Source organism: Sus scrofa, chromosome 9, assembly GCF_000003025.6.
Source record: "Sus scrofa isolate TJ Tabasco breed Duroc chromosome 9, Sscrofa11.1, whole genome shotgun sequence".
Lineage (NCBI taxonomy): Eukaryota > Metazoa > Chordata > Mammalia > Artiodactyla > Suidae > Sus > Sus scrofa.
In genome coordinates, this window is record NC_010451.4 from 126,295,772 (window position 1) to 126,322,963 (window position 27,192).

Here is a 27,192-nt window from a genome sequence, read left to right on the forward strand (position 1 = left end):
CTCTAAGATGAAAGTGGTGGTGGTCTTCATGGTCCTATCTCTAAAACATGAACTTTTATTTTTGAAAGTATGGAATAAAATCTTTACAGGATTGGGCATACATTTAATAGATTCTTATCAGATGTATGGAGATTTTGGAGTTGTAACATTACTGAGAGATCTGGAATGTAATGATTTTTTTTTTTTTTTTTACCTCTTATCTTCAAAGAGTTTTCATTTCCATTGATTTTGCTATCAATCAAAAACCGAGTCCTGGGAAAATCTTGGCCGTAGAAAATGGGAATGAAACAGAAAGAATAATGCTTTCTGCATATACATAGATTATTGAGTACAAAGTATAATAAATGATTGGGGGTTTCAGATATGGAAGATGCCAGTGGTTAACTATTATAATTTTGTGATAATTCTATTCCAGAATTTTCTGTGGAACTGTCTTTAGTCAAAAGTTTAGAATTAAAATTTTCAGGAGTTCCCATCATGGTGCACGGGTAACAAATCTGACTAGGAACCATGAGGTTGCAGGTTCGATCCCTGGCCTTGCTCAGTGGGTTAAGGATCTGGCGTTGCCATGAGCTGTGGTGCAGGTTGCAGATGTGGCTCAGATCCCATGTTGCTGTGGCTCTGGCCTAGGCTGGTGGCTACAGCTCCAATTAGACCCCTAGCCTGGGAACCTGAATATGCCATGGGTGGGGCTCTAGAAAAGAAAAAAAAAAGATTCTGGGTTTGTGGTAACATAGAGTTTTTGTCTTTGTCTGACTTATTTAACTTACCATAATACTCTCTTGGTCCATCCACACTGCTGCAAATAGAATTTCATTTTTTTTCTGAGTAATATTTTCTATGTGTTCCATTTTTTTTTTTGCCTTTATTTCTTTAAGAGACAGATCAAAAAATATATGTTGCCACAATTTATGTCAGTGTTCTTCCTATGTTCTCTTCTGGGAGTTTTATGGTTTCTAGTTTTTAATCTATTTTGAATTTATGTTTATGGTGTGAGGATGCTCTAATATTCTTTTACATGTAGCTGTCCAGTTTTCCCAGCACCGTTTATTGAAGAAACTGTCTCTCTTTTACTGTATATTTGTGTTTCTTTTGTTTTAAATTAATTGACCATGAATGTATGGGTTTATTTATGGGCTCTCTATTCTGTTCCCCTAATTTGTGTCTGGGTTTTGTTTTTGTTTTTGCTGGTACCATGCTGTTTTCATACTGTAACCTTGTAGTATAGTTTGAAGTCAGGAAGTATTTCTGTGTATTAATCTCATATCCTGCAACTTTACTGAATTAATTTATTCTGATGGTATTTTGGTGGAGACTTTCTGGTTTTCTATATTTGGTATCACGTCATCTGCAAATAGTGACAGTTTTACTTTCCTTCCAATTTGGATGTTTTTCATTTCATTTTCTTGTATGGTTGCTGTGGCTAGAACATCAAATACTATGTTAAATAGAAGTAATAGTGGGCATCCTTGGCTTGTTCCTGATTTAGAGGAAAAGCTTTTAGCTTTTTACCAGCAAGATGTTTACTATGGGTTTGTCATAATCTTTATTATGTTGAGATGTATACCTTTATTACAATTTTGATGAGTTTTTGTCATGAATGGATGTTTAATTTTATTGAATAATTTTTTTCTAAATCTATTGAGGAAGTCATGATTTTTATCCTTTTTGTTAACAATTGATTTGTGAATACTGAAACAGCCTTGCATCCCTGGAATAAATCCCACTTGATCATGGCATATGATTCTTTTTATATATTGTTGAATTTGGTTTGCTAATATTTTGTTGAGGATTTTTGCATCTTTATGCATCAGAGTTATGGAATTCCCTGATGCTGCAATGGATTAAGGATCTGGCATTGTCACTGCTGTGGCTCAGGTCACTACTGTGGTATGGGTTTGATCCCTGGCCTAGGAACTTCTGCATGCTGTGGGCATGCGCCCCTCACCCCCAAAAAAGTTATTGCTTTTAATTTGTTGTTGTTGTTGTGTCTTTGGTTTAGGTTTCAGGGTCATGGTGCCCTCATAGAATTTATTTAGCAATGTTTTGTCATGTTCAATTCTTTTGGAAGAATTTAGGATAGGTATTAATTCTTTCTATGTTTGGAAGAGTCTCCTGTGAAGCTGTCTGGTCCTGGACTTTTGTTTTCTGGGATTTTTTTTTTTTTTTTTTTCTCCACCCTGCAGCATATGGAGCTTGTAGGCCAGGGATCATCCTACACCCGCTGTGCCAGGCTGGGGATCGAACCTGCATCCTGGCACTTCAGAGACACTGCTAATCAAATTGCACCACAGTGGAAACTGCTCTTGGGAGTAAACTACAGATTCAGTTTCATTACTAATGATTAGTCTATTCAGATCATGTTTCTTCCTTGTTCAGTCTTGGAAGATTATAGGTTTTTAGAAATTCGTCTAATTCTTATAGGTTGTCCAGTTTATTGGCATGTAACTGTTCAAAATATTCTCTTAAGATTTTTTAGACCTCTGTGGTATTTGTTGATATTTTTCCAGTTTTATTTCTTATTTTACTTGGGTCCTCTTTCTTTTCTTCTTGATGCCTGGCTAAAGGTTTATCAGTTTTATTTACCTTTTCAAAAAACCAGCTCTTGATTTAATTGATCTTTTCTATTGATTTTTGGTCTCCATTTTATTTATTTTCTAATATTTATTATTTCCTTCCTTCTGCTGACTTGGGCTTTGTTCTTTTTCTAACTCCTTTAGGTAGAAGTTTAGGTTGTTTGATTTTTCTTGCTTCTTGAGGTATGCCTGTATTGCTTTAAACTTCCACTTTATAACTGCTTTTGTGGTATCCATAGCGTTTTGTCTCAAGGCATTTTTTTAATTTCCTCGACACCCCCCCTTTTAAAAGTAGCATAATGTATAGTTTCCATGTGTTTGTGCTTTTCGCATTTTTCTTCCTATATTTGACTTCTAGTTTCATACTGTTGTGGCTGGGGAAAATGCTTGACATAATTTCTAGTGTCTTAAATTTGTTAAGACTTGTTTTGTGACCTAGCATGTGATCTATTCTAGAGAATGTTTCATGTGCACTTGAAGAGAATGTGTATTCTGCTGTTTGGGGATGGAATGTGCTGCAGATACCTATTAAGTTCAACTGGTCTGTTATATCACTTAAGACCACTGTTGCCTTATTTTCTGTCTGTAAGTGGGGTATTAAATTCCCTTACCAATATTATATTATTGCCACATTTTCTCTTTTTGACTATTTGCTTTAGATATCTGTATTGAGAGCATGTGTGTTAATGAGTGTAATATCCTTTTTGTATTGTCTCTGTCAATACATAATACCCTTCTGTTATAGCCTTTGTTTTAAATTCTATTTTATCTGAGTATTGTTACCACCACTTTCTTGCCATTTCTGTTTGCATGAAATATCTTTTTTTCATCCTCTCACTTCCCACTTGTAAGTATTTAGTTCTAAAGTGAGTCACTAGTAGAGAGCCGAAAGTCTTATTTTTAGTTTTTAATCCAGTCACCTTGTTTTGTTTGGAGCACTTAGTCTTTTGACATTTAAGGTAATAATTGCTAGGTATTTACTTAATTGCCATTTTATTACTTGTTTTCTGGTTGTTTTTATAGTCCTTCCCTGTTCTGTTCTTTTTAAATTTTCTCTGTGGTATGATGATTTTCTTTAGTGGTATGTTTCTGATTTTTTCTCTCATTTTTGTGTAATTATTGTAAGTTTTTGATCTGTGGTTACTATGGGGTTTGTATTTATTCATTTTAAACACATTCTGAAAAAATAAATACATGTTCTGAAAAAAAAATTTTTTTACTCCTTTCCTTTACACTTTGTATTTCTGATGTTATATTTTACACCCTCATGCTTATCCCTTTAATGATTGTAATTATATTGATTTTACATTTTTTTTTGTCTTTTAATCTTGGTATTAGCTTATTTAAGTGGTTGATCCTCAGCTTTTACTGTATTTTTCCCTTTACCAGTGAGATTTTCCTTTTCTATAGATACTTCATTCTGTTATTCGTTCTTGTCCATTTAGAGAAGACCCTGTAACATTTCTTTTAGGGTTGGTTTAGTATTGATGACTTCTTTTAGTTTTTGCTTGTCTTAGAAGTTCTTTATCTCTTCTCCAATTCTAAATGATAATCTTGCTGGGTAGGGCATCCTGGGTTGCGAGTTTTCTCCTTTCATCACTTAAATCATGCCACTCCCATCTGTCCTGCAAAGTTTCTGAAGGAAAATCAGCTGCTAGCCTATGGGGATTCCCTTGTACATGCCTCTTTTTCTCTTGCTGCCTCTAGAATTTTTTAACTTTTGCCATTTTTAATTTTGATAATCAGTGTTGGTGTGGGTCTGTTTGTAGACCTTTATGCTTCCTGTATCTGGATATGTTTCTTCAGGCCTTGGAAGTTTATAGTGATATTTTCATTAATACATTTTTGACCCCTTCTCTCTTTCCTTCTTGGAAACCTATATTGTAAATGTGGGTACTACTTAATGTTATTTCAAAGATTAAATTGTTTTGGTTAAATTTGCTTCTTTTTTTTTGCTGTTCCGATTGGGTAATTTCCATTGTTCTATCTTCCATTTCACTTTATGTATTCTGGATCACCTGGTCTGCTGTTCATTCCTTCTAGTTTTTCATTTCAGTTATTGTAGTCTTCAGTTCTGATTTTTTTTTAACATTTTCTAGATCCTTTTAAATATTTTCAGTGTATTCCTCTGTTCTCTTCTCTAATTGGTTAGCATTCTTACTACTAATGATTTGAATTCATCAGGTAAATTTTTTATTTTTTTTTAACCTTCAAGTGTTTTGTCTTCTTTCAATTAATACAAACTCTTCTGTGTTTTTATTTGGCTTATCTTGCTCTGTCTCCATGAAATTAGGTGAAACAGTTACCTATGGCATTCTTTTTTTCCCCCTTGGGCCACTCCAGCGGCATATGGAGGTTCCCAGGCTAGGGGTCCAATCAGAGCTACAGCTGCTGGCCTATGCCACAGCCACACGAGATCTGAGCCACGTCTGCAACCTACACAACTCATGGCAATGTCAGATCCTTAACCCATTGAGCAAGGCCAGGGATTGAACCTGCAACCTCATGGTTCCTAGTCAGATTCACTTCCACTGTACCATGACAGGAACTCCCTACCTATGGCATTCTTAAAGCCATCCTTATGTAGGAGCATACCTGTATAGCCTGCAATGTGCTAGCAGGTATCACTTCGGTGGGAGGTGGGGTTGAAGATGGAGAGGTTAGGGCTGGAATCAGATGTGAGGCAGGGCTTCTCCTCTTCCCAGGCCTTTCGGGGGCAGAGGCAGGTCTCAATCTGCTGAAGCAGAAGCCCTGAGGGTCAGGTCCAAGCTGGCTTAGTTACCTTTAAGTGTGTGCTCCTGCCCCTCCAAGAGGGTATCTGTCTCCCTCACACCAGAGGGCAGAAGTACTGGAGCAGGAGGTGCAGAAGTGAGTATTTAGTGAGGGTTGAGGGTCAAGATGCTATCTGCGCTGTTTCTGGCCTGTGTCAGAAATCCTGACTGCCTATGATGCTCTACCTATGCAATCCCCAGTAACAGATGCCACCTCCCTCATAGGAGACCACTTAGGGTTTGAGCTGCCTTGGCATCTCATGGCTTGCTCAGTTTTTTCCTTGGTTGTAGCTCTGATATGAAGATGTGATGAAAGACAAGTGGTGTGGGCGTATCTGCTTAGCTCAGGATGGAGCAGTCACAGGAAATGAGTCAGCTACCCACATGGTTTCAACTTCACCTTGCTTTGAGAGCAAGTATCTGCATGCTTCTCATGAGTGGAGTCTAGGCTTCTCACAGCCCTCCTGTTAAGTCTCACTGGCCCTCCAACCAGCCAAAAAGGCTCAAGTGCCCTTTTACTGGACCCTTGAACTGAGGCACCCAATATATAGCTGAACCACTTACTCTCCAGGAAGGGCCTCCATGCATGCAATCTCTTTTCCTCTCAGTCCTCTCTCCCAGGGTCACAGGTCCTAACCTGATCACCTGTCTTCCCCTCTCACCTGTTTCTGAATGACTCTTTCCTACAGCCTTGGTTGTACAGGAGTCTTTCTGCCAGTCTCCAGTTAGTTTTCAGTGAGAATTGTCCCACATATAGATGTATTTTTTGATGTGTTTTTTGGGGGAGGTAAGTTCCACATCATTCTACTCTTTCACCTTGATTCCTCTCCTTATACATATTTTAAATAATCAGATGATCCATGTGCTGGTTTGACTTATGATTTATAGTAATTTTTCTCAACTATACAAAAGTAACTAGTAACTTTCATTTCCTTTCAAGCTCATCTAAGAGTTATAATTTTATTTATTTACTGGCTGTCCAAGGCATATGGAGTTCCTGGGCCAGGGATTAGATCTGAGGTGTAGCGGTCACCTTAGGCCACAGCTGTGGCAACACTGGATCATTAAACCACTGTGCCAGGCTGGGGATTGAACCTGCATCCTGGTGCTCCCAAGACACTGCTGATCCTGTTGGACCAGAGCAGGAACTCCTGTGAGTAATAATTTTAACTGGAAAGAATAATAAAGTTTTTTTAATGGTCATTATAGGAACTAACTTGCACTCTACCTATTCTTTTATTTAACTAAAATTACATTAATTGGAGACAAAGAAAAGCATCTTTCTGGGACAATGCTATAATAACACAGAGATTTTCTTTTATTTCTGCTAAATTAATACTCTATGTTGATAAACCCTCACTCCCTAAGTTTCTATATGTCTTAGGAGTGCTTTTTTCTTAGTGTATTTAAACTTTACAGTTATTACTCTCTTCAAGCTTAATGCTTGTAAAAAGTTAATTCCTCTAAATATTTCAAGGTAAATATGTATTAAATCTTTCAGACAAAAATCTAAGCTTTTGGTATATATTTTCATCCAAATTTTTATATTCAGATAAAGCAAGAACAATATTTATTAATGGAAACAAGATTTTTTGCAACTAATTTTCATAGTCATATTAGCCTGGGCTACTTATACAAAACCTAGCACATACACACACCAAAAATCAAACACAAAACAAACCACTCTAAAACCAAAAAAATTCTCACTTCATAAATTTCTTAAATTTTACTCCTGAGAGGTAGCACAACCAAGCAAATGAATATTGTACGTGCATTAACTGAAAACATTTGAGATCACCCAACCTGTTTAATTCATAACAAAATTTCTCCTCTTCAGAATTTAGTGCTTGTGAACCATTATTATATTAGAACAATGGTCTCAATTTAACAAAATCTTACTCTGAAGTTCGGTTAACTAGATGTTAAACTTAAAAGAAAAATGTATTTCTATCTTAGGCAAGTATTTAATTTCTCAAAAACTAGTAATAAATTAAAAGATCAATGTATGAGGTATGATTTCTTAAAATCAGGAACATATTTTAGCTTGTAATTGTGAAATAGTCCATTAGTGACTTAAAAGGACTTTGTTCCTCCAATATTCAATTTAGGGTCATTTTAATAAAAGGCTCTGGCTTAATCTTACACACTACAAACAAAAAAATATAAACAGCACAAATCAGTTTGAGATGAGATTAAATAAAGGATGTCCTAACACATTAACGTACATAAAATTCCAAACACTTTGCATTTGAAAATTTTTTGAGTTATTTTAAACAGTAGGGTGATCTCAGTCATAAACTTGGCTTCATATGTAATGTTTTACTAAAATTTGAAGTTTTCTTTAAAATAAAAACTTGGAAAGCATAGTTCCCAAGCCAGCTAAGTTAGAAACTGCTAATTTTCTGAATGAAAACAGCACTGTTTTTTTATTTTTACACCACTGAATTGAAAGAATAGAAAAAGCACTACAGCTGGTATAGAGAACTATTAGGCCATTAATTCAGACATCTGGGAATAAATTTTTCTTTACATTTACCATCTTCTGCAACCACTTGCTTCTGCTTTGTCATTCACTGACATTTCAACCCTGTTAGCTACTGTATCTTCAGCTGCTGATTGAACATGGCCCTCCGACTGTCCTCCGGTGTAAGTGGGAGTGCTGTACTTTAAAAGGATAGATTTAAACTGCATTAGAGGTGCATCTGTACGAACACCCATTGGGTCAAAATGAGTTCGGCTTACTCGAAAGCCTGCTTGAGAAAGATAGCACAAAAACTTTTTTAACCTGCAAGCAAAGAAAGGGAAAAAAAATGAGGGTCTTAGTTTTATTTAAATCACGTGCCATTAAAATAGTGACTACATAAACTTTGTCATTCACTGACTTACTTTGGCATATTCATTCCTTTAATGCTGTGTCTGTGGATGTTATAATAGAAGGGAGGATGTTCAGTACTGACATCGGTCTTTTGCTTCTTGGCTAAATTTGTGATTGCTTCATTACTTTTTCTCTTTCCTAAAACATATCACACAGAAAGTTAGCATTCTGTTAAAACTTAAAAGTTACACCTATATACTGTCTCAAGTCTAAATCTTCTGCCATATACTAATTCAACCTATCCAATCTTAATTCTTACAAGTTTTTATAGTAAGAATAAAAGACATTTATTCTTGCTATTTTCACTATTCCTCATCCATGTAATTTTAACATTTAAATGTTCGCTGAGTGAGACCTTCCACTCTACCTTCTTCAATTTTAAGCCTCAATTCTATTTTCATCTCTTATAAAAAGCCATTTATGAATTCTTGGCCTGTCATTCCATAGATTTCATTACTGTCAGTACTACACTACTCAGAGTTTAAGTTCTGTCACTTTTTGTTTTCTTGTTTCTTGTATTTAGTCTTTCATGTGTGGAAATCCTTTTTTCCCAAATTATACTCTAAGTTTCTGGGAATAATATCCTTCATTTCTATACTTGTATTTTCTACTAAATGCCAATACACTTGATGCTTGAACAATGTAGGTTTGAATTTTGCGAGTCCACTTATATATGGATATTTTCTCGGCAGTAAAAACTGTTGTACTACATGGTCCATGGCTGGTTGAATCTGTGGATGGAGGGTTGACTCTAAGTTATACACAGATCAACCCCTGGGTTGTTCAAGGATCGACTGCATCTGATATACTGGAGGTCTTCAATGCCAGTATGATAAAAATGCACTTTGAAGTAGGCCACCAAAGCAATCTCTTCACTTCCAACTACCCTTCTGCTATGCACCCTTGTGTACAGAAACATACATACATATGTATGTACATAAATACACATACCTTGTGCAACATGGTTTTCTGTTGTGGTATCATCTGTAGTTTTAAGTACTCCACATTCTTCTGAAATAAAAACAAATGGGAATGATAAAATATTTTATGAAATGACACGCAACAACTCAAAGTTTAAATAAAAGCTTACTAAATTCTACACATTGCTTTTATGAGTATACAAGAGATTCTGTGACGAAAACAGGCAGCAAAAACTGATTTTTTTCTCACCCTCCAATAAGAACTGCTCCTTCTGATGACATGAGAATGCTAGGATGATTAATAGGCCCACCCGTACATCAATAGCCAGATAAAACTATAATATAAAAGCCTATTTATACTTAAAAAAAAAAAGAAAAAAGTTAGCTTTACTAAGTTATAAGTGTACATCTACCTTCTATGTCTCAACAGATATTACAAAATTTTTGGCCACACTATCCTCAGAAATACCTATGGTTTCTCTTTCTAGAAAGCAGATATAGGTTAATAAAATCGCAACAGCCTTCTTTTCATCTGCTAAAATTTAAAAATACATCTATTTTAATAAAAGCATTATTCACTTCTTGTCCCAAATATAAACCGGAAGAAAACTATGATTCAATAAAAGTTAACCAGATTATGATCAGACATTAAAGAGGATTTAGTTAAAGCACACTACTTATACTGCTTTTGATCATAACATCAAATAAAGATAAGAACATGGAGTATTTTTCATAACTAATTTGTAAGCTAGTAAATGAGTATTCAATTAGTTATCTTGCTTGTTGAGATTTCAAGGTGCGCGAACTGAAAACTGACTTTGAGGAGTGCACTCTGACTCAAAGATTAATGTCTTTATTAGGGTCTGAATGTCATCTAAACCATGGTGAAGAGATTCAAACAGCATTCTTTTGAGGAATCCAGTATTGAAAAGGGAACTCGACCTGAAAAAAGAAGAAAATAGAACTGGGTTTGGAAAATGTTTTCTTTGAAGAAATAAGTCTTCATAATTTAATCACAACTAAGATAATTTGCCCACACCTTTTATCATATCAGTTCTCTAAGCTTAGTGGGATTAGTCAAGGATATTTTATTCACAGTAGGTCAACAAGAATTTAATAAGCCCTCCTAAGGTGAGTTGTCCTGTGGTACAGAGAGGTGGAGGATATACCAAAGTATAAAATTCAGTGTTTCCCGCATGAACACCCATAAATCTAGACAGAATCTAGATAAGGATATAGAGGAACGCAGAGGTTTTTCAAGGCATATTCCTGTCAGTGATTCCACAGTGTATATGGTGGGTTAGGGTGTGGTGGGGAAGATACATGAGAATTACATGTGTTGGTGGTGATGCAGTTAAAAAATGGCCCAGAACTGAGCCTGATATGTTTTCCATTTGAGAATCACACGTATAATGGACAGAATATGATATTCTAAGTCAGATAAACCTGAATTCCCATCCTGGCCCCACCACTTACTACTAATGTAATACTGAGTAATTAATGCTTTTAAGTCTCATATTCCTCATTGTAATGTGGAAAATAAAACCTCTCACTGACTTGTTACGGGAATTAAATGAAATAGTACTCATACAATATCTAGTACAAAGTATATCCTCAAGGAGTATTTGCTATTATTAGGTTTAGCAAATATATATGAAAAGGTACATGATTTTAAAATGTTAAATGAGTTATCAATATAAGATTCACTAAAAGAGAATTTAAAGATTATTTTAGGTTGAAGCACTAAAGAGACTTTCCAGAGGACAAAGAATTTCAACTGGACATAGGGAAGGAGGAAGAGATTCTGAATGAGTGTAAAGACATGAGCAATGGCTTTGAGTGAGAAAATCCTAAATCATGGTGTAGAATTCAGTCTTGGGAGTCAGGAAACCTGAGTTCTGGCCCTGCCTGTGCTGCTAACTAAATTTGGTGGGGAGTGGGGGGAGGGGGGTGTCAGTTTTAGCCAGCTCTTAAATACTCTGTCCCATTAATTTTCTCATCTGTAAAATGATGAAGGAGTTGGGCTAGGAGATTTTCCTTCTGGATCCAGAGACCTATTAATTTCCCCAGTTCTAAGATCAGTAGGACTAACACGTTAACAGTTGATACAGGTAAGTAAATACTAGAAGGTAAGGCTGGCCAGGTCATTCTTAATTTAAAAGTATTTATGTGAAATGAAGATAATGGGCATCGGCTCAAATATGTTTAGCAGTGGGCTAATTTTTAGGCTTAGTGGATGGCTAAACCTTGGCCTTGTTAAGTAACGAGGCTGAAGTTTGTAATGATTCTTGTTACAATGCTGTTAGAAATCTTAAATTGCTAACTCTGTAGTAATGAATACGCTGTGGTAAGTAAGGACTGTGAGTAAAAACAATTCACCTTTAAGGAATTAAAAACACAGTACCTAGTTATTAAGGACCCAAAGCACATATACATTAAATATTTGTAGCTATGGTCCATCTGAACAGCTTTACCTAACGAAAAAGCAGCCGTTTAACAGGCCCTTCTTACTTAAAACTAATTCCTCAAAGACCTTTTATATTATTTGATTGGTCTATAAAAAGTTGTGGTGATCACTTTACAATCACACCCTAGTTCTACAATTATCAAATTAAAAACCTCATTCTTACTACAGAGAAATGAATTATTTATGTTGCAGATCAGGTAGGCTTCTCTTTGATTCTACTGCATCTTTGCAGTCACAAACTTGAAATCTGCAAACAAAATATCTCAGGTTCACAGGGGAAGAGGAATCATTATTTACCAGACTTAAAAAAAAATTGGGAGTTCCCCTTGTGGCTCAGCAGGTTAAGGGTCTGGCATCCTCACTGCTGCAGCTCAGGTTGCTGCTGCTGTGGTATAGGTTTGAGCCCTGGACCAGGAACTTCCATATGCCATGGGCATGGCCAAAAAAAAAAAAAAAAAACAAAACCCTAAATTTGCTTGTCTTTTACCACACACAATCAAAAGTCAGCAATCAAATCAATACATAAATCAATTTTCAATATATTATTATGCTTAGGGACATACCATAGAGGTCCAAGTTCTATTGCTGTCTTTCCAGGCATGCTGCCATAACAGTTACACGGTAGCTGTTTATATGGGTTTTCTGTAGAAAGACAGTAAAAAAAGAAATCAAAGGAGAAATCACAATATAACAAATAGTAATTGTTATATTTACAATACTCTGAAGATACTATGTACACTGAGGATCTACTATGTGCCAGGTATTGTGCTAAGTATTTTATATGCATTAAAAAAATTTAATCCTTACAGCTTTGTGAAATAGATACTGTTAAGATCTCAATTATATAGATCGCAGGATTAAAACTTAAGAGAGATGTAGAAATCCATATCAAACAACCTTTCCTGTGGCATATGGAAGCTCCCAGGCAAGGAAGGGTTGAATTGGAGCTACAGCTGCCGACCTACAACATAGCCACAGTAACCCAGGATACAAGCCATGACTGCAACCTACACCACAACTCATGGCAATGCTAGATCACCAACCCACTAAGCAAGGCCAGGGATCGAACCTACATCATCATGGATACTAGTCAGATTTGTTTCCACTGTGCCACAACAGAAACTCCCTCAAACAACTTACTACAGACATAACTTTTACTAGCTTTTAATCACTATACTTCCTGAAATAATTTAAGTAGGAGAAAGTCTTATAAATTCCACAAAATATTTTGAAATTGACTGGGGTATAATTTACATGCAATAAAATGTATACATTTTATGTGAAAAAGCTGATGAGCTTTAACAAATGTATGTATACATGTAACCACACCCCATCAAAATAAAGACATTTCTTACATATTAACTCTCCTATAATTGGGAAGAAAATGAATTGCTCTATTTGCTGGGCTTGATTCATATTCAGCTCCAAAATGTAGGCTGGAAGAAACTAATTCAGTTTAAAGAGCAAAGAGAGGTATAAAGTAATCACAAGATGACTGGCTAGGCACAAGAGCCATTCCTAGTCTCCTAGATGAAGTGATAGTCTACCTTACTTTTCATTTAAGACCCAGAGTAGCCGAGTCTTTTGTTTTATTATTACTGTTCTTTTTCGGCCATCTCACAGCTTATGGAGTTCCCAGGCCAGGGATCAGGTCTGAGCCGCAGTCACAGCTATGGCAATGCCGGATCCTTAACCCACTGTGCCTGGGTAGGGATCCAACTTGTGTCCCAGTGCTCCCAAGACACCACTGATCCCATTGCACTGTAGCAGGAAGTCTCAGAATAGTCATTTAAAATCAGACTTTCTCCATCTAAGTTCCTCCAGGCCATTCCTGGGTTGATCATTCACTTTCTCATAGAATCCAGGATTATGATAGTAGGAACACGGATCTATAGCCTCTTGCTATCTGGTATCACTCTGTCATCATGCAATTAAACGGCACAACAAACAGTCTGTAAACATTATATTTACTTAAAGGCTTCCTTCATTGTTTGTTCCTAAGTCTACCTTTTGGTCTTAAAAGAACTTATGGTATTCACTGATCTTAGCTTTATCGACAATGATGTTTCCCAAACATTATATGAATACATTCAAGAAGTCTTCTCCTATACCATTAAATAACTAAATTGCCAGTACAATAGGCAGTATTACTCATATTAGGGTGATTTACATTTATGGTTCTGTCAGCCATACAAATTTACAGCTCACACATAAATTTGTACTAGTCATTTTGTTTACGGATGCATTTTACGAAATGTTCCCAATGTATAAACCTATGTCTTTTCTCAAGCCCCTTGCCTACGATTTTTCAGTGCTAGGCCAGTATCAGCAAATTCCCTCTTTTGAGGGATCAAGGCTATCATTTCAAGTTACCAGTAGCAAATACAAATGAAGAACGAAAGAAAGCAAACTAGTATTTCTATGTCATTAGTATACAGGCTGGCTATGAAGGTAATTCCAGATGAGGAATTCAAACATATCTAAAGACCTTTATTTAAATGCAGTAGACTGAACACATACTTTATCTCTGATGTTTCTTTTTAGGGCCGCACCCAAAGCATGTGGAGATTCCCAGGCTAGGTATCTAATCAGAGCTACAGCTACTAGCCTATGCCATAGGCACAGCAATGCCAGATCCGAGCCACATCTGCAACCTACACCACAGCTCACGGCAATGCTGGATCCTTAACCCACTGAGTGAGGCCAGGGATCAAACTCACAACCTCATGGTTCTTAAGTCGGATTCATTTCCGCTGCCCCACAATGGGAACTTCTATCTTTGCTGTTTCTTATTAAGTAAAACATTATTAAAGTGAGAAGAGGAGTTCCCGTCATGGCTCAGTGGTTAACGAATCCAACTAGGAACCAAGAGGTTGCAGGTTCGATCCCTGGCCTTGCTCAGAGGGTTAAGGATCCAGCGTTGCCATGAGCTGGGTGTAGATCGCAGATGCAGCTTGGATCCCACATTGCTGTGGCTGTGGTGTAGGCCTGTAGCTACAGCTCCGATTAGACCCCTAGCCTGGGAGCCTCCACATGCCACGGGAGTGGCCCTAGAAAAGGCAAAAAGACACAAATGAATAAATAAATAAATAAAGCGAGAAGAAATTAATACACTTCAAACCCCAAGGGTAAATACCATGGGAGAGGAGATAACAAAAGAAGATGAGAGATGTCAGTAATATTTTAGAAGTGGGAAGCAGACACACAAGGGGATAACTGCTTTAGCAAGTCAGGGAAAGCTAAAGCCTCAGCCTGAAATGGCTACCAATAAACGGCAAACCCAAATGGTGTGATCCTGAAAGGCTTGAGGATTGAAGGTACTGTCTCTGAAGATGGGAATAGGGTAGTATTGCAAAAAAAGACGCCTTTAAAATTTAATCTCAGATGCATAGATTGTCTTCTCTAACACTAACAGCCACGCTTCTGTGTCTTCCCCATCCCATAAGATGAAGTTAATCTTGGGTGAGGCTGAACCACAGAGGATCTGAAACCAGGGGCATTAGCCACAGTGAAAGTGAGAAGAAATATGAAAAGACAGACTAAGTAAAAGTCCAATGTTAGGAACTTCCAATCTCCTTCCCTAACATTAACTCCTAAAAAGCTGATAGAAGACTCAAAGATTCCTTTGTAGAAATACTTACCAAAGAGTTCCCACTGGGGCTCAGTGGGTTAAGAACCTGACTAGTATTCATGAGGATGCAGGTTCAATCTCTGGCCATGCTCAGTGAGTTAAGGATCCGGTGTTGCCACAAGCTGCAGTGTAGTTAGCAGATGTGGCCCAGTTCTGGTGTTGCTGTGGCTCTGGCATAGGCTGGCAGCTGCAGCTCTGAATTCAACCCCTAACCTAGGAACTTGCATATGCCATAGGTGCGGTCCTAGAAAGGGAAAAAAAGAGAGAAAAGAAGTACTTACCAACTCAAGACATACACACACACACTGACTGACTGGCATTTGGGGGTTCTTGTAGTGAAAAGGCAAACTGGTGCCTTCTCATTACATTAAAATCCACCAGTTTATAAGCCCTGCCCCAAGTGCTCCCCACGTAACTGTCAGTGTGGATGACTAAAGACCACTAAACATTTGAGATCTACTATGACAAAGAACAAAACTGAAAATAGAGGAAGTCAGGAAAGAGAAGAATTAAAACAACAATATAACAGCAATAATACAAAAATAAACAAAACAAAAAACTATCCTAAATATAAAACATTGAACTATAGTCAGCACTCTTCAAGAGGTTAAGACTAGATTTTGCAGCTCTGAAATAAGAGTTGAATACTACTAAAAAGGGAACAATGAAGGAGTTCCTAATGTGGCTCAGTGGGTTAGGAGGCTGACTAGTATCTATGAGGATGTGGGTTCAATTCCTGGCCTTGCTCAGTCAGTGGGTTAAAAGGTCTGGTGTTGCTGTGGCTTGGCTACCACATTGTAGTGACTGTGGTGTAGACCAGCAGCTGCAGCTCCAATTCAACCCCTAGCCTGGAAACTTCCATTTGCCACAGGTATAGCCCTAAATTGATTAAAAAAGGAGGGGGGGGGACAATGAAAACATATGAAATAACTTTTGGAAATGACAAGAATTTTTTTTTTTCTTTTTAGGACCATACCCATGGCATATGGAGGTTCCCATGCTTGGGGTCAAATCAGAGCTGGAGCCACCAGCCTGTGCCACAGCCAGGCTGTAGTTCATGGCAACGCTGGATCCTTAACCCACTGAGTGGGGCCAAGGATTGACCCTGTGTGCTTAAGGATGCCAGTCAGATTCATTTCTGCTGAACCACGATGGAAACTCCCAAATGACAGAAATTTAAATAGGAGAGTTGGGAAATAAAACTCAAGGAAACCTATAAAATAGAACTAACTGCCAAAGAAATTAACACTAGAGAAATTAAAAAAATTAAAGTATTAGTCTAGAAGAGCCATTATATAATAACTAAAATGAGTTCCTAGAAGAGAGGACAGAGATAATTTGAGAGAAGAAAATTATCAAAGAAATAGAAAAAAAATTTCCCAGAACTGAAGAACTCAAGTTTAAAGGGCTCACAGATTATCCAGCACAATGAATTAAAAAAGATAAATTCAGGGAGTTCTTACTGTTGCTCAGCAGTAACGAATCTGACTAGTATCCATGAGGATGCGGGTTCGATCCCTGGCCTTGCTCAGTGGGTTACAGATCCAGCATTGCCATAGCGGTGGTATAGGTTGGGATCCTGTGTTGCTGCAGTGTAGACTGGCAGCTATAGTGCCAATTTGACTCCCAACCTTGGGGAACTTCCATATGCCACAGGTCCAACCCTAAAAAGACACACAAAAAAAGATGAACTCACACATCATGAAATTTTTTTTGCCATACCCATGGCACATGGAAATCCCTGGGCCAAGAATCAAACCAATGCCACAGCAGCAACCCAATGCCAGATCCTTAACCCAATGCACCACAAGGGAACTCCATGAATTTATTTTAGAATACTGAGTAAAGAAGAGATATTTTAAGAACACTTAGGAAAAAACAAAAAGGACGAGATATAAGAACAACAGCAGATGTGTTAATATCGGAGGTTAGAAGACAATGGAATAGTATCTTAAACGTTATGAGGAAAAATGGATTTCCAACCTAGATGTCTATGCTTGGCCATAGAATCCTTCTCGGGAAGCTACGAGAAGTGTAGTTTCAAAATGAGAACATAAACAAGGAAAAGTGGAAAATACCTAAGATTCAAAATATAGGAGGTTCATCATAAAGAGAAAGCAAAAGAAAATTTCCAGTATGATGGTCTGAAAGGAAGCCCAAGGGAAACAATTTTCAGCAGACTTGGAAAACAACTCAAACTACAGCAGGACTGTCTCCAGGGGAATGAAATGATGTTCTTAACCGAAATAAAAGGAGCACTTAAACTGGACTATGAATTATGAAAAGTATATACATGCACAAAAGGTGACAAATACATAGAAATGATTAATTCCAGAGTAATCAGAGTTGCAAAAAAAGAAATGTTGTTACACTATATTAACTGGTTTATCTGTGTTGTTGCAGCCTTCTGAGAGAGGCAGCAGTGTTCGCAGACTCCTCGTATTCATGCCCTTCTACAGTCCCTCTTGTGTGTGAGATCACTAGACCTAGGGAGTCATTTCTAGTGACTAGAATATGGCAACATTTTCTATTTCTCTCTGGTTCTTCTTGCTTAATCTTTCTGATGAAGTGAGTGGCTCTGCTTTGAGTATGAAGTGGACTTTAGGACAAGAGACTGAGAGCACTTCTGAGCAGTCACCAAGTGCTGAGGTCTTCAGTCCAACAACTACATGCAGGCAACAACCGTGTGAATGAGCTTCTAAGAGCCTTCCTCAGCAGGCCTTGACTGCAGCCCTGGCCAACAACTTGACTGTGGCCTGTGAGAGACCCTGAGCTAGTGGACCCAGCTGAAACATGCCCATATTCTTGACTCAGAGTAACAGTAACATAAAAAACACGATTTTAGGCCACTAAGTTTTGGAGTAGATAGGTACACAGTATTAGATAATTAATACAACTTGCGAATGATATTTTTATACTTATGAAATGATAAATGGTATTTTTATACTCATAAAAATATAAACTGAATATTGATTAAGCCAAACCTGGAAAGGAGGACATTCAGGCGACGAGGCTGGTTTGAGATGCTAAATACTCTTCTTCCATGAAAAGAAGTTACAGGCAGTACAAGCATACGTCTTAGAAATAGTAAAGACACTAAATTAAAGACTTTAAACATCAGAAGAAACAGCTGTGAGATTTTAGCTGCTTACTTTAGGGAGTGGGGCAGATTAATAAGACTTCTGGGAGTTTCTGTTGTGGCTTAGTGGTAACAAGCCTGACTAGTATCCATGAGGATGTGGGTTGGCTCCCTGGCCAGTTGCCTCCCATCCTCAGTGGGTTAAGGATGCGGCGTTGCTGTGAGCTGTGGTGTAAGTCGCAGACGTGGCTCGGATCCCACGTTGCCGTGGCTGTGGCTGCAGCTACAGCTCCCATTTGACCCCTAGCTTATGAACCTCCATATGCCTCAGGTGCAGCCCTAAAAAAGGAAAACGTTGTTGGAATAATTTGACTTTTTAAGTATTACAAATTGATAAAACTTAAACAGTTCTAAGTGAATTGACTTTTTTGAAAGACATATTCATTTACACTATAAATCCTGTATGATTACAAAGTACAGAAACAAATCATATTACTCCATAATAATTTAAGTCAAAATCCTTTAAAATGTTTAACAAAAACCACTATAGTAATAGTCCCAAACTAAAACAACTTGAAAGAATTCTGATAGAGAAGAAAAGATGTTACGTTTTTATGGATTCAAGATCAAATTTGAGCAGAGTGCATTTGAGTTAGCTGATATGGCAAAATACACATGGTTAAGATACGCAGAGATAAAAAACTCTATGTAATAAAGAAATGATTCATAATTTTAAAGGTAGAAACATCATCAGTAACACTGGGGTATGAGGTAAAAAGAAATACCAAGATTCTTTTTTCTTCTTTTTATGGCTACAACTGCAGCATATGGAAGTTCCCAGGCTAGGGGTTAAATCAGAGCTGCAGCTGCCAGCCTATGCCACATCCACATCCACTCAGGACCCATCTGTAACCTACACTGCAGCTTGCAGCAACACTGGATTCTTAACCCACTGAGTGAGGCCAGGGATCAAACCCCCAGCCTCAGAGAGATAGCATCAGGTTCGTAACTAACTGAGCCATAGTGGGAACTCAAAGATTCTTTCTTTTTTTTTAATTGAGGTGAAATCCACATTATGGATATCCTTTTAAACACTGAAGATATTCATTATTTCTTAAATAAAGGAAAAGTGAACTACAAAAAAATATAAAAGAAACAATAGGCCACTACATCAATTTCTCAGGCATACAGGAGGACCAATACTTTCCAAAGTTTCATCAGATATTTATGAAACATTTATTTTAAAAATACCAGAGTAGATTCTATAACCCTTCTGATTGTTGCATTAAAACCAAGATTAGGGAGTTCCCATTGTGGCTCAGTGGTTAACAAATCTGACTAGGAACCATGAGGTGGCTGGTTCGATCCCTGGCCTCACTCAGTGGGTTAAGGATTCAGCAGTGCCATGAGCCGTGGTGTAGGCTGAAGACGTGGCTTGGATCCCGAGTTGCTGTGGCTCTGGTGTAGGCCTGCAGCTACAGCTCCGAACAGACCCCTAGCCTGGTAACCTCCATATGCCACGGGATTGGCCCTGAAGAGGCAAAAAGACAAAAAAAACACCCAAACAAACCAAGATTAGTATGGTGGACTAAGCATTTAAACCTGGCTTTTCTAATTCCAAATCTCTAGAAATGACAGAAAAAATACTTCTTAAGAACAAGTCCTGGAGTTCCTGTAGTGGTGCAGTGGTTAACGAATCCGACTAGGAACCATGAGGTTGCAGGTTCAATCTCTGGCCTTGCTCAGTGGGTTAAAGATCTGGCATTGCTGTGAGCTGTGGTGTAGGTCGCAGACGAAGCTCAATCCTGAGTTGCTGTGGCTCTGGCGTAGGCTGGCAGCTACAGCTCTGATTAGACCCCTAGCCTAGGAACCTCCATATGCCACAGGAGCGGCCCTAGAAAAGGCAAAAAAAGAAAAAAAACAAACAAAAAAAGAACAAGTCCTGAACAGTGCTAGAAAACAGGAAGATGGATCATCACACATCCCAAATTATCCAGTACTATCTGAAACTCTCCAAGCTGAGAGATCTTACTATGGGAAGAAAAATCACAGTGGAGAGAACAGGCACTAAAGGCAGAAATAGCCCAGGGGGCTACACGAACCTCTAAGAATATCACTAGAGTAGCTCTGGGGTAACTGCTAAAAGGATTGCTTGGAACGCTGTACTAGATACAGCTGATTATATATGACTCTTTTAACAGTAGTAGGTAACAGAAGATAATCTGTCTCTAGTCTGAAGTGATAAAGGTTTAGTTTGGAGAAGCAAGACACTGTTCCAAATTGGATATAAAAAAAAATCATGTATGGACACAAGCAGCTCAATAAAATCCAAGTAGGATAAACACAAAGAGATTCATTCCGACTCATCAAAATCAAACTTCCAAAAGCTACAAAAAGAGAATCTTTTTTTTTTTTTTTTGGCTTTTTAAGGCCACACCTGTGGCATATGAAGTTCCCAGGTGAGGGGTTGAACTGGAGCTGTAGCTGCCAGCCTATGCCAGAGCCACAGCAACTTGAGATCTGAGCCACATCTGCCACCTACACCACAGCTCATGGCAATGCCGGATCCTCAACCCACTGAGAGAGGCCAGGGATTGAACCTATGTCCTCATGGATATCAGTTGGGTTTGTTACCACTGAGCCACAACAGGAACTCCACAAAAAGAATCTTGAAAGTTATAAGAAAAAAATAATTTATCAAGTACAAAGGAACAACAATATGATTAATGGCTGACTTCTAATCAGAGATAATAGAGGCCAGAAAGCACTGGGATGATAATAGTCAAAGGGGAGGGGGAGGGTGGGACATGACCTGTCAACCAGTAATTCAACATCAAACAAAACTATCCATCAAAAAAAGCAGGTGGAACAAAGACTTTTCAACATAAACAAAAACTAAGAGAGTCTGTTGCAGCAGACTCACTCTAAAGAATAAAGGAGGTTCTTCAGGTTGAAAGGAAATCTTCTAGAGTAATGTGAAACCAAAGGAAGGAATAAAGATCAGTGGAAAGGTAATTATGGGGGTAACTATGAAAGATGTGTGTGTGTGTTTTCTCTTTGACATTCCAAAGACTTTAAAAAATACAAAAAAATCAAAGTTTCCACTGTGGCTCAATGGTCTAAGGACCTGATGTAGTTTTCATGAGGATGCAGGTTCAATTCCTGGCCTTGCTCACTGGGTTAATGATCCAGTGTTGCTGCAAACTAGCATAGGCTGCAGATGTGGCTCAGTTCTGGTGTTGCTGTGGCTGTGGCATAGGCCTGAAGATGCAGCTGTCATTAGACTGCTAGCCCAGGAACTTCCATATGCTGCAAGTGTGGCCGTAAAAAGAAATAAAAAACAATTTAAAAAAATGCAGGAGTTCCCGTCGTGGTGCAGTGGTTAACGAATCCGACTAGGAACCATGAGGTTGCAGGTTCGATCCCTGACCTTGCTCAGTGGGTTGAGGATCTGGCGTTGCTGTGAGATGTGGTATAGGTTGCAGACGCAGCTCAGATCCCGCGTTGCTGTGGCTCTGGTGTAGGCCGGTGGCTACAGCTCCGATTAGACTCCTAGCCTGGGAACCTCCATATGCCACGGGAGCAGCCCAAGAAAACACAAAAAGACAAAAAAAAAAAAAAAAAAAAGTAATACTGTATTATTGGATTGGGTCTATTTGTAGATGTAATTAACATATGACAAAAATAGCACAGGAAGGGAGAGAAAAATAGAATTATATTATAGCAAAGTTGCTAGATTTGGGCAATCTTAAGTACTAACCTGAGGTAGATCAAGATAAATTAAAAGTATATATTATGGTCCTTGGAGGAACCATTAAGAAAATAATTGGAAAACATATAGCTAAGAAAGCAACAGAAGAATTAATTAAAATGACACACTAAAGTATTACTAAAAAAATACTTAACACTATGAAGGCAACAAAGGAACACAGAAAACTTGAGACATATATAAAACAAATAGTAAAAGAGCTGAAATAAAGCCAACCATTTTAATAATTACATCAAATTTGAATAGTCTAAAGAGTCTCATTGAAAGGCAGAAATGATCAGATTGGATAAAAAAGAAAGCAAGACAATAAGATATTTTTAGATTCAAAGTAAAAGGATGAGAAAAAATATTATGCAAATAGCAACTAGGAAAATGCTATTTATATTAATATCAGATAGTATAGGCTTTCAGAAAAGAAATATCACAGAGATAAAGACGGAAATTTCATGAGAAAAGAGCCAAAGAAGATATAACAGTTGTAAGTATAGGCGTTCCCATTGTGGCTCAGCATGTTATGAACATGACTAATATCCATGAGGATGTGAGAATGATCCCTGGCCTCCCTCAGAGAGTTAAGGATCTAGTGTGTGGTGTAGGTCGCAGAAGCGGCTCAGATACTGTGCTGCAGTCATCGTGGGGTAGGCCAGCAGTTACAGCTCCAATTCAACCCCTAGCCTGGGAACTTCCATGTGCCACAGGTGCAGCCCTAAAAAAGAGAAAAACCAAACAAAACAATTATAAGCATATATGAATATTTTCAGAGATAAAATGATAAAGAAGTCAGGTTCAGGAGATCTAACATTGGCATAACAAAGGTAAGATAAATATTAGAATTAAAAAATTTTAAAAATTTCTTGAAATGAAAAGTTTTGAAGCTACAAGTTAAAATGGCACAACATGATTTAGGAAAACTGATCCTAAAAGTTATAATCTAGTAGTATTACTGGATTTTAAAGTTAAAAATAAATATTCCTGCCAAGGGGGAGAGGGGAGGGAGTGGGATGGACTTGGAGTTTGGGGTTAGTAGGTGGAATCTATTATATTTAGAATGGATAAGCAATGAGGTCCTACTGTATAGCACATGAAACTATATCCAGTCTCTTGGGATAGAACATGAAGAAAGATAATATGAGAAAAAGCACGTATGTATGACTGGGTCATTTTGCTCTACAACAGAAACTGGCACAATATCGTAAGTCAAATACTTTAATAAATAAAAAACTCGGAGTTCCTGTCGTGGCGCAGTGGTTAACGAATCCGACTAGGAACCATGAGGTTGCAGGTTCGGTCCCTGTCCTTGCTCAGTGGGTTAACGATCCGGCATTGCCGTGAGCTGTGGTGTAGGTTGCAGACGCGGCTCGGATCCCGCATTGCTGTGGCTCTGGCATAGGCCGGTGGCTACAGCTCCGATTAGACCCCTCGCATGGGAACCTCCATATGACGCAGGGGCGGCCCTAGAAAAGACAGAAAGACCAAAAAAAAGAAAAAGAAAAAAAGACTGATGATGAGCAGTGAATATATTTAATGTGTGGATTATACTGACAAAATAGAATATAAATGTTACACATGACAATAACATAAAAATGGTATAAGGAGTTCAAACTGTGGTACAGCAGGTTAAGGACCCAGCATTGTATCTGCAATGGCTGAGGTTGCTGGGGAGGTGTGGGTTTGATCCCTGGCCTGGTGCAGTGGGTTAAGGATTTGGCACTGCTGCAGCTGTGGTGTAGGCTGCAGCTGTGGCTTGGATTCAATCCCTGGCCTAGGAACTACATATGCATGAGTGTGCCCTGCCCCCAACAAATGGTACAATTAAGAAAAATTAGGAAGTGAAAATGGAAAATACACAGCTAATTACCTCATTTTTGTTAGCAAAAAGCCAAAGTATATTACTTAAAACAGATAAACCCAAATTACGGAAGCACACACATATTTACTACTACAGAAGTAGACATTAGGGTAATAAATAAATCATGAGAATAAACTAGTATCTAATGTAATCAAGAGACAAGGGCAGAAAGGACAAACTACAGAAACCAAAGCTATTACAAAGAATCATCAGACAACACTTGGTTCAATTCTACCTAATTATTAGAAAAGCTAAATGAATACTATTAACCCTTTAATGAACAAATAATTCTGACAGAGCAACTGTCCCCAGGCATTGAAAAAAAATGGAAAAATTCCAAATCTTTTTTTTTTTTTTCCTTTGGCTGCACCCCATGGCATGTGGAAGCTCCTGGGCCAGGGATAGAATACGCACCACAGCAGCAATAACTCCAGATCCTTAACCTTCTATCTCACAAGAGAACTCCCCAAATTCTTTTTGAAGGGGATTTAAACTGATTCTAAGGCCCAACCGAAATTATTCTAAAAAGGAAAACTATATATCATCTTACTTATGAATATTGAAACAAAAGAGCCTTTAAAAAATTAGTAAATAGAATCTATATTAAAAGATGACTTCCTGACAGAATATTCTAGAAAGTCAGAATGGTTCAATATTGGGAAATTTTATTACAATTAATCAAATTAATAAATCAATGGGGAAATACCATATTATCACCTACACAGAGGCTGAAAAAAATCTGACAAAATTCAACATCTTGATAAAATACAAAAATTGGAAATGAAGGTTACTCTCTTAGCAGGATAAATGATAGGTATCTCATTTTCACGCAGGAATCAGAGAACACCAGGGAGAACTAGAACAAGGAAGCTGACAGGACACCCTCTATTCCTACTGGCAATACTGTAGTAAAAGTACCTGGACAAATGAAAAACCATACTAGGTTTTTGTTATTGTTTTAATTTAAAGAAAAAAATTATTGGATATCTGAAAAACAATTCTCAAAGACTGACTTTTCCAGAACACTGTAGCTACACAATGCACTGCATCTATCATGATGAAAGGTGCATTAGACACAAATGCAAAAACCATGACACAAGCCACCATTCTTCAATAATCTGAGCAAACACAAAACACCTATGGAACCACATGGATGACTTGCAAAGGATGGGCTCTTTACTTTTAGCACCATTATAAAAAAAAAAAAAAAAAAAAAAAATCCTGGGGAATTCCTGCTGTGGCACAGTGGGTTAAGAATCTGAGAGTGGCGGCTTGGGTCACTGTAGAGGCTTGGGTTCAATCTTGGCACAGTGGGTTAAAGATTCCGGTGTTATTGCAGCTGTGGTGCAGGTTGTGGGTGAGGCTCTGATTCATTCCCTGGCCCAGGAATTTCCCTTCCTATGCAGCCATAAAAATAAAACAAACAAAACCATAAAAAAAAAACCCAAAAACAAATAAAACAAAAAACTACCTAGTACATAAAGCATACCAGGTTTTTAGGAAGCTTCAAAACCACAGCAATACCTGTATCCTTAAAATGATCAAGATAAACTACCAAATGGTTTATTTTTTCACCTTTTTGTTAAGCAAAAACAGAACCAATGTCACAATACTCTGAAAATAGAGCTTTCAGAAGGGATTGCCCTAATAAACATTAAACAACACCAAAAATATTCTGTAATCAAAACAGTGGGGTAGAGGTGTATGAATGGACATCCCAACCACTAGAAAAGAATAGAAAATCCAGAAACTAATTCAAAACCATGTGTGATTTTAGTATGAGATAAAGATGGTATTCTCAAATCAGTGAAGAAGAGGTGATTTAGTCATTAAAACATAACCTTCCTTGAAATTCCCTACTGGTCTAGTGGTTAAGGATTGGGAGTTGTCACCGCTGCGGCATGAATTTGATTCCCTAGCCCAGGAACTTTTGCATGCTTCAGGTGCAGTCAAAAACAACAATAACAAAAAAAATCCAAAAAACCAAAAAAAAAACCCCATAAACCTTCCTTGAATAATTTAGGAATAGGAAAGTTCTTTCAAACTACACATAAAATTCAGAGTACAATAAAAGTCTGATTAGCTTTACACAGCAACAATGAAAAACTTGTGCATGAAGGAGTAAAAAAAGATGCAAACACAAGAGACAAAATGAGAAAATATATCTGCAACTATCATGTCACACCACAAAAATTAAACTCTAATATACAGAGTTCTTAAAAAACCACATTTAAAAAATGCCAAGAACCTAACAGAAACCAATGGGCAACTGTTTCTACATTTCAGAAAAGCAAAATAGAAGCAGCCTGATGAGGGCTCAAGTCGCATGTCTTTCCTTGATTCACCTCCCCGCCCTAGGCCTGGCATATAGTAGAGGCTCAATAAATATTTACTGAATGAATTTTATTACTGATAGCTTTTATATTCAGCTAGAAACATGAAATTATTTTTATAAAATTAATGATTTGAAATAGCCTAGACAAAGAGGTAATCTGATTTAAGATTCCTAAAATTAGTTGACAGTGGAAACTAAATTATTTCTAGATGTTTTAAGAGAGGGCAGGGCTAGAGAGCATAAATTATACAGTATGAGTAAATGACTTTAATGAACTCACACGAATGTCTTGTCTGTTGTTGAAAGGAAATCCAGTATAGGAAATAAAGCTAGCACTGTAATCTTCAAAATCAAAGGACAACAATATGTATAATTAGGGATGTGATAAAGGCTTATTCATTGGAGGCTTATACATAAATTAAGCACAATATACAATCAAAAGAAACTTGAATTTACCTTCTACCATATTACCATCCTTCTGAAAAATTCTCTCTTCACACCACTGACAATGGATTAGGTACTGAATCTTCTTGGCTGTTTCATCTGCAGAAGTAGGTCCCCTCAAAACTCTCACAACAACCAACACAAAATGTTCCAGAGCCACTGCAAATAGCACCTCTATGCCTTTGTTACATCGAGCTGCAGCTCTGGAAGAAAATTTTTCTACAGTTATTTTGTGAGCTTATGATTTTGTTTAGTATCACACTAACAATGATAACCAGATAGTGCACTATGGATGGGTTATGAGAAAATAAGGAAAATTTAATTCTAAGTAGCAGTGCTTTAAAAAAATCATTACTTTAACTGTTGCACGGATTGAAAACCAAGAACAGGATGCTTGGCAGGATTTTAGTAACTACACATTTTCCTTTATGATATCTTCTCAATGTTCTCTGGTTTTCAGTGTCACTTTCTTATTA

At 37.6% G+C, this 27,192-nt stretch overlaps 1 protein-coding gene across 2 annotated transcripts in view; it reads right to left on the reverse strand.

The window, feature by feature from the left end:
* The window catches only part of TRMT1L (tRNA methyltransferase 1 like), a 44,636-nt gene continuing 24,314 nt past the window's right edge, over nucleotides 6,871-27,192 (reverse strand). The window contains exons 11-16 of one of the 2 annotated variants that reach the window (XM_021102636.1): nucleotides 26,729-26,919; nucleotides 12,173-12,251; nucleotides 9,960-10,084; nucleotides 9,174-9,233; nucleotides 8,234-8,360; nucleotides 6,871-8,132 (exon numbers count right to left, since the gene is read on the reverse strand). In XM_021102636.1, the coding sequence (XP_020958295.1) occupies nucleotides 7,880-8,132; nucleotides 8,234-8,360; nucleotides 9,174-9,233; nucleotides 9,960-10,084; nucleotides 12,173-12,251; nucleotides 26,729-26,919 (835 nt within the window). In that variant the 3' untranslated portion in view covers nucleotides 6,871-7,879. Of the gene's footprint in view, nucleotides 8,133-8,233; nucleotides 8,361-9,173; nucleotides 9,234-9,392; nucleotides 10,085-12,172; nucleotides 12,252-26,728; nucleotides 26,920-27,192 lie in introns of both variants that reach the window. The other variant, XR_002347095.1, reaches the window with a different exon arrangement.